This window comes from Talpa europaea, assembly GCF_964194135.1.
Source record: "Talpa europaea genome assembly, chromosome: 12".
NCBI classification, from domain to species: Eukaryota; Metazoa; Chordata; class Mammalia; order Eulipotyphla; family Talpidae; genus Talpa; species Talpa europaea.
Genome location: NC_140079.1, coordinates 28,662,899 through 28,676,196, shown reverse-complemented (window position 1 = coordinate 28,676,196; position 13,298 = coordinate 28,662,899). Strand labels below are relative to the sequence as shown.

Genomic DNA, 13,298 nt, shown 5'->3' with positions numbered 1-13,298 from the left:
CGCTCAGCGGTGAGACACAATTAATGACTAACGGAAGTTCTGACGTCAAAGAAAAAAGGGATGATGGTGTGAGGGGCAGTTTCATCTGTCCAATGGGCTCTTGTCTCGCTGCCATTTAGCAGATGCTTTCTACGTGCCTCACACAAGGACAGCGCCTGTGGACAGTGCCTCTGAAGGACAGATGGACAGCGCCTCGGAGGGACTGGACAGTGCCTCTGAGGGACAGATGGACAGCGCCTCGGAGGGACAGACATCATCACACTCACTTTATCCAAGAGCCAGGCAGGCGGTGAGAGGTGAAAAGGGCCCAAGGTGCCTCGGTCAGCACAGACCAGGACCAGGAACTGAATCTGGGTCTCCTTACCATGGCAGATCAGCCCTGCGGAACCCACCCTGCCCTCTGGGGCTTCAGAAGTGGGACCTCTTTGGTTGCTAAAGGGGCTCACCCTCCCTCTTCTGCCCTTCCTCCCCTTCCATCCTGAAGTCCCTTTCCCTCCCTCCCTCCCTCCTGCTGTCTCTCCTTTTCCTTCTCTCCTTCTGCCCCTCCCCCCCTCCCTCCCATCTCCTACCTGGATCTCCCACGTGCAGTTGATGTTGGGGGGGTAGTGGCCAGGGTAGAAGGGGCTGGTAAATGTCCCATTGTTTCCCTGTAAGTAGCCTCCACAGCCTGAGAGGAAAGGTGGGAGAAAGCATGAGCAGTTGCTTGGCCAGACAGGCAGCCCAGGGGTCCTGACACAAAGCCCACACTTCTCTCCAGCTATGTGCCTGGCACCTAGACTCCCACAGCTCCCAGAAAGTCCATGTGCTGGAGGCTGACTGTTTAGAGATGGCCCCTGACCCAGGGGGTGGGCAACAGGCTCTCTGATTTAAGCATTAAACCTCTATCCCTGCCCAGGGTCAGCACAATGTCACAGGCTTGACCCACGACCTCTGGGGCTCAGACCAGTCTCCAAGGCCTGTCCCTTCTCAGTTCTGCCCCTGTCCCTCCTTACTGCTCATGCGAGGCAGCTGGAAGAACACGGCCTCAAAGCCAGGGTGTTGTCGCTCAGTGTTGGCTATCAGCGTGACGAGCAGGACGTTCTGAGAGGAGAGGAAGGTCAGGTTGTAGGAGGGAGGGTAGGTGCCACACAGCCTGTGAGGGCAGAGAGGACAGGCGTCAGGGAGAGCAGACAGAACCCAGGCAGAGGGGCCCGTGAACCCCCCCTAACCCGGCTCAGAAAGACCCTCCCCACACAACCAGCAACCTGAGTAAGGACTTAGTTGTAAGACTGTTTAAAACGGAAAGTTCAGAAACACTGAATGCCTAACAATAGAGGATTCACAAAATAAGCCAAATGAACAAAGGGCTAAAGAACAGCAATAGAGTAGTAACAGCAACAACTAACACTTACTATGACCATCCCAGGTGCTGCTCCTAGTACTTTTACAGGTACTAACTCAGGTATTCAAAACCTATCAATGAAGCAGATACTATCACCCCATTTTACAGATAAGGAAACTGAGGCATCCAGAGGAGCTCTAACTTGCCCAAGACGCCAAAGTTAGCAAGTGACTGCAATTCAAACTCAACATGCAGGCTCTGGAGTCCCTCCAACTGAGAATGGTGACATGCTGTCTTTAGCAGGAAGACCACCATTAAAAATGGCAATTAGAGGGGCCCCTCTGGTGGCGTAAGGGTTAAGTCTCAGTGCTGTCTCCACGATGGCCTGAGTTCGAACCCCCACTAAGGAGCTAACCCATATGTAGTACAGCAGACCTCTCCTGTCCTGCCCGCTGCTCCCCTTAGCAGTGTATTTTAGTAGGTCTGCCTGTTCTGTTCCCCACCTTGTCTCTGGTGAATCCTCTCACCCGCCACACCTCTGGCCTATACCCCAGTTCTTGTATGCATGCATAAATAAATCTTCAAAAAAAATGGCAATTAGAGACGGGACTACTGACTTGGAAAGGTCATCACAATACACTTCATTTTTTAAAAGCAGACAAAATGAATGTCCCACATAACCCTACTTTCAAATATAAACACAAACATACACATTCATAGAAAAAAAAATGTCTGAGACGAGACATCAAAAATTTAAGTGATTATTTCTAGATGGTAAGATTACCAGTGACTCTGTGTGTGCTCATTTTCTACTTCTTCCTTTCAGAACCATGTATTTATCTGTTTACACTTAGCCACTAGCCCCTGCCACAATCACGCTAGAGCCAGGGACCAGACGACTAGAGATAATCCTGGACCTCTAAGTCCACCAGAATTACTCAGACAGTCCCAGCCCACTTACCCTGCTCTGCCTCACCTTTGCTACAGAAACCACAATGAAAGCTCTTCCCTACTTATCCCTCCAGCGTGCTCTGCCTCCTGACCTGCTCCGGTGTGCCCCTATGGCCCTGCATGGCCCCCCTCTTGGAAACTGCAATGAACTATTTTTTCAATAACAGTCATCTTCCTCATCTGTTGTCTTCACCACACCTGACTATAAAACCTATATTCACAACAGAGGCAAGACCTTCGCTTGACAGGGAGGGAGTGCTCCCTGCTCACTGGCATCTCAGGACCAGTGATCCTGCCACCCCTTTGCCAAGACTGATGGAATCATCTCTGAGATGCTGCTGAGGAGTGTGTGCTGTGGCCAGTGGCCAGCATCAGACACTGTCTCTCCAGCCTATACTATAATTCATTCTGGAGACCAGGTCACCAGGGCAGCTGGCAGCTCCCGCAGCCCAGCACTGCTCCCCAGGGACACTCACTCCACCAGAGCACGGGGTTCCACAGGGCTCAGGCTGTCATACACCATGACCAGGTCACGGTCACTGCTGCTGCCTTTGCAGGGTGTGACATCGAAGCTGCGGAAGGTGAGGCTGAGCATGAAATTGGCATCTCCCCGCAGGGTCCACTGGCAGCGGGCGTGTGATGGGTAGGGGCTGTCGGGGAAGCCAGGCGTGGTGAAGCGAATGGGCTCACTCCCTCGGGCGTGGAGGGCAAAGCTGCAGCTGTCTGTGGGGGAGACAAAGGAGATGGGACAGTTGGGCAGTGCCAGGGCCATGCTGGCCAATACCACCACGTGACTTTGGAGGGCTCCATTGACCCAATGGGCACCTGCCCACACCCCTCCTCCTCAGGGATAAGGGTGTGATACTTACTATCCTGGGTGGTCTCTATTGTTCTGGGGTCAGCAGCTAAAAAATAAGAGGGAGAATAAAGTCGTTACTGACGTGGTCTATTTCCTTATTTCTGCATCCTCAGCCCTTAATGGGAAGTGCCAGCTGCAGGCACAGTCTTCTTGTGCCCACACCAGTGAGGGAGTGTTGGCTGCCCTGCAATGGTCCAGGGCCTGGCCCTATTCAACCAAAGGCTGGTCCGACAAGTGCCCACCACCCCCAGTGCCCTGCACTCACGGAAGGCCACCACAGAGGTCACCTCGAAGTTGTTCATGGCACGGGAGCGGGGTGGCAGCGTGATCACGTGCTCCTGGGCCATGGCGCGGTCAGCCTCCTCCACCAGGTACTGCGGGATTCTGAATTCCGACCAGTAGTAGGCGATGACACTGCCCTCGCTGGGGGACAGAAGCCGCCTGAGACATGGGTGGGCCCCGAGACCCAACCTGTCCCGACCACCCACCCCCACTACTGCTGAGTGTAGATGGGGCAGCTCAGGTTGTGAAAGGGTCACTGAATGACATTCCTCAGGAAGAGCCTCCCCACATGCTCCTTTGTGCTCACTCCGCTTGGGCCTCTGAGCAGGAACTTCTACCCCTACCTAGCCCTCTGCTTTCAGTCTCACATCCAGGCAGACAATGTGGGACCAGCTGACACTTAATAGTGAGAAAAAAGGGCCTTCCTGGTGGCACAAGGGGTTAAGCACAGCATGTGAAACTATCTGCAGCCTCTGCAGCATGAGTTCGATTCCCCAGCTGGCCAGGGAGCAACCCACATGGTGCAGCAGTCCTCTCCTGTCTCGCCTGCTGCTCCCCTCAGCAGTGTATTTCAGTGGATCCGCCTGTTCTGCTCCCCACTCTGTCTCTGGTGAAACCTCTCACCCCCCACACCTCTGGCCTATACCCCAGTTCTTCTATGCATAAATAAATAAATCTTTTTAAAAAAAAAAGGAAAAAAGAGTGAGAAAGAAACTCAGGTTGGTCTTGAACTCTCCCATTAGCTGGACACTGAGCAACAACTCCTAGAATGTTTACTGAGAGGGGACAAGAATGCCAGCTGCCACACAGCATTCCCAAAAATCATATGCAACCAGTAAAATAAAAGATACTTTTGTGATAAAGGCCATTTTTTACAGAAATATTTCAAAAGCTGACCAAGCAAGGACAATGTGAGGCTCACTGAAGCCTTCCTGAGCACCTCAACACCCCCTGGACTCAACCTCGGAAAAGTAACACCCATTGCTGAGGGGCTGGTGTGGCAGGCCCTGTGCAGAGCATGCCCACACCCACACACCCCATCCGGGCAACTCTGCTACATCATGCTTGCCCTGGAGACGGAAGTTAGGCAGATAAGAGCAGGAGGACAGAACCAGGACAGTGCCCTGGCCCTCCAGCCAGCACTTGGCAGCTTTGCCACGGAGCAGACAACATGCCACCTCCCACCACACTGAGCCAGCCCCGCGACCTCGCAACAGCCTCTCTCCAGCACCCACCTGAAAGCAGTCACAGCCGACTGCCTGTGGTAGGGACCCAGAGCCGGGTTCCTGCTGTACAACAGCACCAGCTGAGGAAGGAGAAGAGGCTCACAGCAGGCTGGAGGGCAGCCACAACCCCCTGCCCTCCCTCTGACCCCCTGCCCACCCTCCGGGCACCCACGCCCACGCTGTTCCCTCCCTCCTGGGGCAGTGCTCCTTCCCAGATGCCTGGAAACCAGGTCCAGAAATGGTCTTTTAACCCCAGTGTGGGTGGGAGTGCCAGCTCAGCAGCTGAGTCGGGGCTCCCCACCCAGAAACTGGACTCACCGCTTCTTTCACTTTGCTCGCTAGGTTTGCAAACTCCATGGAGTTTGAGTTCTCATAGGCATCCAGAAAGTTCTCATTTGTGATCCTCAGGTAGCCATTGAAGACCTTTTGGACCCGCACATTCCGATCTGTGAGAGACGAGGGAAGGAGGGGGCTCAGAGGAAGTGGCAGCCCTCTAAGTGTTAGCCCACACCCCCGTCCACAACCGCCCCAGCAACACTGAGGGGGTGACATAGACAGCCAGAGCAGGGGAGAGCCTCAGGGCAGCTGTGACCAGCTCTCATCACCCCCACCTGCACCGGCCATCCCTTCCTCACATCCACAAAAGGTGGCCCCTGAGTCTGTCCGTTGAAAGAGGGGATGCAACCAGCCCACTTGGCCATCCCCAAGCCTCACCACTTTACTCACAGTGGAAGTGCCACACGAGCAGCCCGGTCATGAGGGAAAGCACCAGGAAGCCCACGAACAGGGTCAGCAGCACCACCCAGCGCCGGGGGCCACGTTTCTCCACCTTCTTGGTGTTGTTGACCGGCAAGAACTCCACGCCTTCCTCGCAGCCATTCATGTTCTGAACAGAGAAACACAGTGTGCTAAGCAATTTGCTCACCTCCACAGCATTCCCAGGCTGCCCATCAAGGGAAGAACGTTTACTTTTTGTAAGGTCCAGCACACACTCAAGGAGAAACGAAGAGCAGCTTTCCCATCCTTGCATCCCGCCATCTGGGCAGCACCAACAATATGTCACCCAAGAATCAGTAGTTTAAATGAAAACGAAATGAACAGCCTGTGTAAATCCGTCACTGAGGCCCTCCACTTGAATGAATCATCCTCAAAGAGGTGGATGCCCAGGTGTGGGACGCACAGGCCCAGCCCAGGGCCATGACTGGCCACGGATTGGCTGCCTGGGGCCTCTGTGCAGACTTCTAAAGGCAGCCCCTCCTCCAGCGAACATAGCCACAGGCTCTGTGCGGATTCCCGGTAGAGGAGGTCCCCACTCCAAGGCAGGAGCTGTGGGCATGAAGTAAACCACACACCCTCTCCAGTGGCCTTCCTCCATCAATGTTTAACTGGCCAAAAGGAAAAAAGGCAGTAAACCCAGGCAGCACTGCCATGCCTCAGTGGAAAGTCACTCTTCTTTTGGACTTCAGTGTCCCCATCCAGGAATCTCAAGGTGAGGTGACAAGGTCAGGTGTTTACTGTACTCCACACCCATGCACAGACAGGAACATGAAAAGCAAACAAACCTCACCAACAGGACCACAGTTTCCCCAGAGTCCTCCCTGCCAGGAGCACCCAGGAAGAAGAGGCACGAACATGGACGGGGGCAGGCGGGGTGTCTGCAGCACTAGGTGACAGCACTAGGCTATGCCCTGTAGCATAGCCTTGATCTGTCCTGAAGCCTGAAGAAGCTGTGCCCTTTTAGGTTTAATGACCAGGTACCCACTCCAAAGGGTGTTGTAATAAAAGCAAGAGTGCCAGCCCAAATCCCACAGATGTGGCCACTTTCAAGTTTCTAGATGTGGTTCTTCTGGTGTTCACCTCATAACTTGAAATGTTGCACCTGAACTGACATTTCTGGATTTGTCACATTTACCCAGTTCCTATTAACTCACTACCATGAAAGATTCTTTTTATTTTTTAAGATTATTTATTTACGCATACAAGAACTGGGATGCAGGTCAGAGGTACCGAGGGTGAAGGGACAGAGTGGGGAGCAGAAGAGGCGGATCTATTGAAACACACTGCTGAGGGGGAGCAGCAGGTGAGACAGGAGAGGTCTCCTGCACCAAGTGGGTCAGCTCCCTGGCCTGGGATCAAACTCACGCTGCAGTGGCTGCAGATAGCTTCATAGTGCTGAGACTTAACCCCTTGTGCCACCACAGAGGCCTCGCTACCATGAAAGAGTCTCCCCACCCCTAACCCATTTGGATACTGATATCACTACTGTTCAGTACTGTGCCTTAATCAAATTCTGCAGAGAAACACATGCCATAGCTAATGCTATAGTGGTAATCATACTGCAACTGATAAATGAAACAAATTGATACATTGCACACCTTAAACTTACAATGGCTACATATTGATTATATCTGAATAAAAACACACCCCAGAGGCAACCACTTAAGATGCTTTCAAGAGGTTTGCTCTCCAAGGGGTTAAAGTCTCAGTGCTATCAAGCTATCACCAGTCACTGCCGCCTAAGTTCAATCCCCAGCCAGGGAGCTAACCCACCGGCAGCTGACCTCTCCGGTCTCACCCACTGCTCCCCTCAGCAGTGTTTCAGTAGATCTGCCTGTTCTGCTCCCCACTCTGTCTCTGGTGAATTCTCCCACCACCACCCCTGCCCCCCAACATACACACAACTCTGGCCTATTCCCCAGTTCTTCTATGCATAAACAAATAAAAATAAATCCTAAAAAAAGAAGAGGTTTGCTCTCAAATTTGTGTTTCTAAATATGCCAATACCTCTCTCTCTTGTTTCATCTATTTAAAATATAACCAACTGGGGGCCCTGCCGGTGGCTCAAGGGGTTAAGTCTCAGTGCTAGCAAGCTAACAGCAGACTCCACAGCAAGAATTCCATCCCCAGCCAGGAAATTAATCCACATGGCACAGAAGACCTCTCCTGCCTAGCCTGCTGCTCTCTTCAGCAGTGTGTTTCAGTAGGTCTGCCTGTTCTGCTCCCCGCTCTGTCTCTGGTGAATCCTCTCACCCTCTGTACCTCTGGCCTATACCCCAGCTCTGGTCTGCATAAATAAATAAAATAAATCAATAAAAATAAAATATAACCAACTGACTTCCTACTATGATCATGTAGATTTTAACACCCTTTCCTTTGTTTTTCTCACCTAGTCTCTCAAGAGTTACAGGGTACCGTTTTAAAAATATTGTATCTATACTTTATTCATTATTTATCTTGAAAATATTGCCCATTATTATGTTTCTTTTCCTGTACAACTAATTTGCTTTGCCAGCTGCAAATATTTATTTGCTTGGGTTTCTTTTAACATATACAATCTAAGAGATCCGTAATGCTCTTCTCAACCTCTCCCATAGAATGTCAAATATCCTACCATTTCTTTTTCTGCCTGGGGTCTCCCTTCTAGAGCTCTCTGTCATTTCCTATAGCTATTGTCTGCAAGTTCCCTCACCATCACTCTGGAAATTTTTTCCCTCTCTCTCTTCAGTTAAAGCTCCTTTTCCTGGATTCCATGCCTTCATCAATCTTTGCTTACCTACATTTTTTTGTGGAACACATACTTCCTTTGTTTCCTGAGCATTAAAATTTTTGAGACTTTGCACATTTCTCAAAATACCTAAATTCTGCACTCACAGTTACTGATGGTTTGGCTGGTTATAGGACTGTACATTTCCAATAATTCTCACTGAGAATTTTGAAGGCACTTCTGTCTATATGCTTCTAATTTTGCTTTTGAGAAATATATTAATACAATCATTACATTAATACAAAATCATTCATGACTTTCTCTGAAAGTCTTAAGAATATGTTTTGAAGTCTTCAAATTTCATTACGCTGAGTTCTCCACCTACCCTTTGAATTTGGAAACCCATCTTTTGGACTGGGAAAACGTTCTTGCTTTATTTTAAAAATTATGTCCTTCTTTCATTTTCTCTGATCTACTTTTCTGCAACTCCTGCTATATTGGTCCTCTTTATCCTTTCTCTGCTATTATCGATCTCATTGTTTTTAACCTTTCTATTGAGTCTGTCATTTCTGCTATCAAAACTTTAATTTTCAAAAATTTCTGTCTTGTTCTCTGAAGTTTGACTGCAAAATTTTCTCATCTTTACATTTCCATTGAGTATCTTTTCTCTGTTTTTCACTTTCTCTTTCTTGTTGAAGGCTTTCCTCAATTGCCCAGGGATGCCTAGTTGTTTGCTTAGGAATGAGGTCCTAAAGGTTGTTTGGAAGCTGTGTGCAGGGCTTGCCACTGTAGCTTCATTGTGATTCACCATTAAGTCAGATTTCTTTGCCAGGAACTCCCAAGTGCTAGGCTATCTTTTCTATGGGATGATTTAATTGCTCCAGAGAATAATTTTCTAATTTCCTGGATGGAGCAATTTAAACCCAGCCACTAGCACTCAGGAACAGGTGCGAATAAAGAATGCATACCTCTCCTTTTGCCCCTCACCTCAACTTTCCTCTGCACCTGTGTCTCAAATCTGGAGAAATCAATTCCCCAACCCTATGGAGGACTGGTGGGGTAGGGGACTCTCTGTTTGGGATGTAGTTGTGGATCCAGGAATTTCTAACAATGCTCTCTTGTCTCACCTCTGCCTTCTGTCATATTCAAGCCCAGTTCCTGAACCTGGCCAAGGCTGTTATCAAAGAAATACTACAAAAATATTTTCAATAACTGAAGAAAGGCATATATACATCTTTAAATCCAAAGGGCTTAGGGGTGGGGGTGAAAAAAAATTTAAAGGGCTGAGAAAAATAAATGAGAAAGTACACATAAGTGTGTCACGGCGACATTTCAGAACACCAAGGAGAAAGAGTAGATCCTCTACACACATTAGTCTAGCTTTTCTTCATTTCCCATATTTCATATTTTTTGTCATTTGGCTCTGTTGTAGGAATTTTTGAAAACTTGCTCTTGTAAACTTTCTAAGGAATTTTAAAAATAGTTTCACTGAGGCACAACTGACATAATATTTTTAAAGTACAACTTTGGGTTTATATGAATCCCATTAAACCATCACCATGATCAAGAAAGTGAACATGACCATGACCTTTGAAAGTGTCCTCCCCACCCTACCCTCCTGTTCTCCCTGATAACTTCTCTTGTACCCAAGCAACCATTCATCCACTTCCTATCAGTAAATATTAGCTATGGGGACCTCCATGGGGGCCTAGGGGCTAAGTTTCAGCACTATCACCTATAAGGCCTGAGTTTGATCCCCAACCAGGGAAATAACCCACATGGCGCAGCAGACCTCTCCTGCCACCCGCTGCTCCCCTCAGCAGTGTCCTTCGTCTGTCTGCCTGCTCTGCTCTCCGCTCTGGCTCTGGTGAATTCTCTCACCCTCCTGCGCTTCTGACTGTATCCAGTTCTTGTATAAATAAATAAATATATATATCTTTAAAAAAAAAAAAAGATTAGCTAGCTGCTACTACAGTATGATACTACATATCAATGGAATTCTATGCCTGTACTCTTTTTTGTATGGTTTTCACTCAGCACATCGTGTTGAGGTTCACCCACAGTCTGTCCATGATGGTAACAGTGCATTCTTTTCTGCTGTTGAGTCGTATCCCACTGTATGGACAGACAAGTCGTTTACCTATTCACCTACTGATGAATATTTAAATTGTTTCCAGTGTGGGGCTATTACAGTTAAGCTGCTATGAACATTCCTCAACAAGCCCTTTTACTGGCATATGATTTCATTTTTCATGTCAATACCTAAAAGCAGTGAGATATGCCTAGCAAGCTTGTATAACAGGTGTATGTTTAACTTAAGAAAGAAACTGCCAAATTGTTTTCCAAAGTGATTGTACCGGCTCACATTTCCATCAGTAGTGTATGGGGTTCCAGTTTTCCATATCCAACATGCACTATGGTCAGTCTTTTTAATTGCAGACTTTCTAATAGATGTTCCTTGGTATTTCATTGTCACTTTAAGTTACTTTTTCCTAGTGACTAATGATGTTAAACATATATTCATGTGCTCAATTGGTATCTATTTATCGTCTTTGGTGAAGTATCTTTAATTTTTCTGCCTGGTTTCTTTAATTGCTTAGGTTATTTTCCAATTACTGAGTTCTTTGTATACATTATAGATACAAGTCCTTTACAAGATATATATTGATGTTTTGCAAAGGTTTTTTCCCCCAACTCTGTGGCTTGTATTTTCATTCTCTTAACAGTGTATTTTTTTAAGGCATTTATTTATGAATCCATGAACTGTGGTGTAGCCCAGAAGTGCGGGGGTTGTAAGGATTCACCAGAGACAGAGAGGGGAGCAGAGAGGGTGGATTTACTGAAATACACTGCTGAGGGGAGCAGCAGGTGAAACAGGAGAGGTCTGCTGCACCATATGTGGGTTATTTTGTTGCCTGGGGATCAAACTCAGGCCATTGCAGTGATAGTGCTGAGGCTTAATCCCTATGCCACTAGGGAGGCCCTCTTAACAGTGTATTTTTTTAAGATTTATTTATTTATGCATACAAGAGCTGGGGTACAGGTCAGAGGTGTGGGGGGTGAGAGGATTCACCAGAGACAGAGTGGGGAACAGAACAGGCAGACTGACTGAAATACACTGCTGAGGGGAGCAGCGGGCAAGTCAGGAGAGGTCTTGAGGGTTGCTTCCTGGCCGGCCGGGGGATCGAACTCATGCTACAGAGGCTGTGGACCGCTTCATAGGTTGCATCTTAACCCTTTGCGCCACCAGAGAGGCCCAACAGGATATTTTTAAAACATAAGTTATTCATGTTGATGACGCCCAATATGTCAAGTTTTTTTCTTATAGTTTGTGTTTTTGGTATTGTGTCTAAAAAGCTTTACCTGACCCAGGGCTACAAGAATTTTGTCCAGTATTTCTTTCTAGTAATTTTAGGTTTTATATTAGGCACTATAACCCATTTTGAGTTAATTTTTTATATGGTGCAAGGTATACATCAAAGATTTCAAAAATTTTTATTCTTTTCTCTTTTTTTTTTTTTGTGGGTATCAATTGTTCCACTACCATTTGTTACAGAATATCCTTTCTCTACTGAATTGCTTTTGCACCTTTGTTCAGAAATCAGCTGAACATATTAGTGGGTCCATTTCCAGAGTCTATTCTGTTCTATCGACCTTTCTGCCCATGTTTATGTTAATACCACACTGTCCTCATCACTGTATCATTGTTAAGTCAAAAAATGACTCACATAAGTAAGTTTAGCCAGGTTGCAGGATACATAATCAATATACAAAAATCAATTGTAGTTCTATGTATTAACTGAAATTAAAACTGAAAAACTAGCATTTACAATATCAACAATATGAAATACTCAGAAGCAAATCTGACAAAAGATATATGAAACTTGTGCACTGCAAAATATTACTGAGAGAAATTTTTAAAAACCTAAGTAAATCAAGCAATTTTCCATGCTCATGGATCAAAAGACTCGGTCCTCTTTTCCTTTTTCTTTTTTTTAAAGATTTATTTATTTATGCATATAAGAGCTGGGGTACAGGCCAGAGGTGCAGGGGGTGAGAGGATTCACCAGAGACAGAGCAGGGAACAGAACAGGCAGACTGACTGAAATACACTGCTGAGGGGAGCAGCTGGTAAGACACGAGAGGTCTGCTGTGCCATGTGGGTTGCTCCCTGGCTGTTCGTACTGCAGAGTCTGTGGATTGTTTCATAATGTGTTGCTTAACCCCTTGCGCCACCAGGGAGGCCGAAGACTTGGTCTTCTAAGATATCTATTAAGGTGTCTATTCCTCTCAAGTTTGTCTATAGATTGAATATGATTTTGATCAAGCCATGAGCAGGCTTTTTTGTAGAAATTGGTGAATTGCTTCTGTAATCCATATGGAAATTTCACAGACCTTGAAAAAGAACAAAACTAGAGGACTACCAGTACCTGATCTCAAGACTTATTATAAAGCAATGAATGGTATTTTATTTGATTTCAAAAATAATAAATTTAATTTGCAAGGGCAATACTTTGGTTTTTTGATGGTTATTTTTTTGAGCAGTCTTTTCTAATTTTGAGAATGCACTGCCTCCCTGTTCTTCCTGAAGATACCAACTCAATTTTTTTGCCTTTCATTCAGTCTGTAGCTTTTCTTTAAATGTCCAAAGGTGCTTGATTATCTAATCATATTGAAAAGTAAAGTTAGTTAGGGTTTCCCTGGTGGCCCAGGGGTTAAGTCTCATTGCTACCATCATGATGGCCTGAGTTTGATCCCTGGCCAGGAAGATAACCCACATGGTGCAGCAAACCTTTCCTGTTTTACCTGCTGCTCCCCTCAGCAGTGTATTTCAGTAGAGCTGCCTGTTCTGCTCCCCACTCTGTCTCTGGTGAATCCTCTCACCCCCTCTCAACACTGATGACCTGTACCCCAGTTCTTCTATGCAAAAATAAATAAAATCTTTTTTTTAACAAAAATAATAAAAAAAGGTAAAGTGAGGCATTAGCTAGACTCTTAAGAGACTGGGTTATGTCTAGATGTGCTAGGAGAAATATAACAAAATAGTAATTTATTATATTTATTTTCCATTTACAACTATTTTCTTTCAAAAAACTATTTAATTGCATAACAATTTTCTTTCCTGGTCTTCAGGATAACCCCAGGACCATTTATGACTGTACCTATCACTGGTCG

The 13,298-nt window shown here is 46.7% G+C and overlaps 1 protein-coding gene across 1 annotated transcript in view; it reads right to left on the bottom strand.

Annotated features, from left to right (window-relative positions):
- ST14 (ST14 transmembrane serine protease matriptase) overlaps positions 1-13,298 on the bottom strand; it is a gene marked incomplete at both ends in the record, with an annotated part of 36,167 nt that overhangs the window by 7,987 nt on the left and 14,882 nt on the right. Inside the window, 8 exons of the mRNA XM_084248849.1 lie at positions 570-667; positions 993-1,132; positions 2,749-2,995; positions 3,142-3,177; positions 3,397-3,554; positions 4,649-4,719; positions 4,958-5,085; positions 5,366-5,525. Coding sequence (XP_084104975.1) covers positions 570-667; positions 993-1,132; positions 2,749-2,995; positions 3,142-3,177; positions 3,397-3,554; positions 4,649-4,719; positions 4,958-5,085; positions 5,366-5,525 — 1,038 coding nt within the window. The remainder of the gene's footprint in view (positions 1-569; positions 668-992; positions 1,133-2,748; positions 2,996-3,141; positions 3,178-3,396; positions 3,555-4,648; positions 4,720-4,957; positions 5,086-5,365; positions 5,526-13,298) is intronic.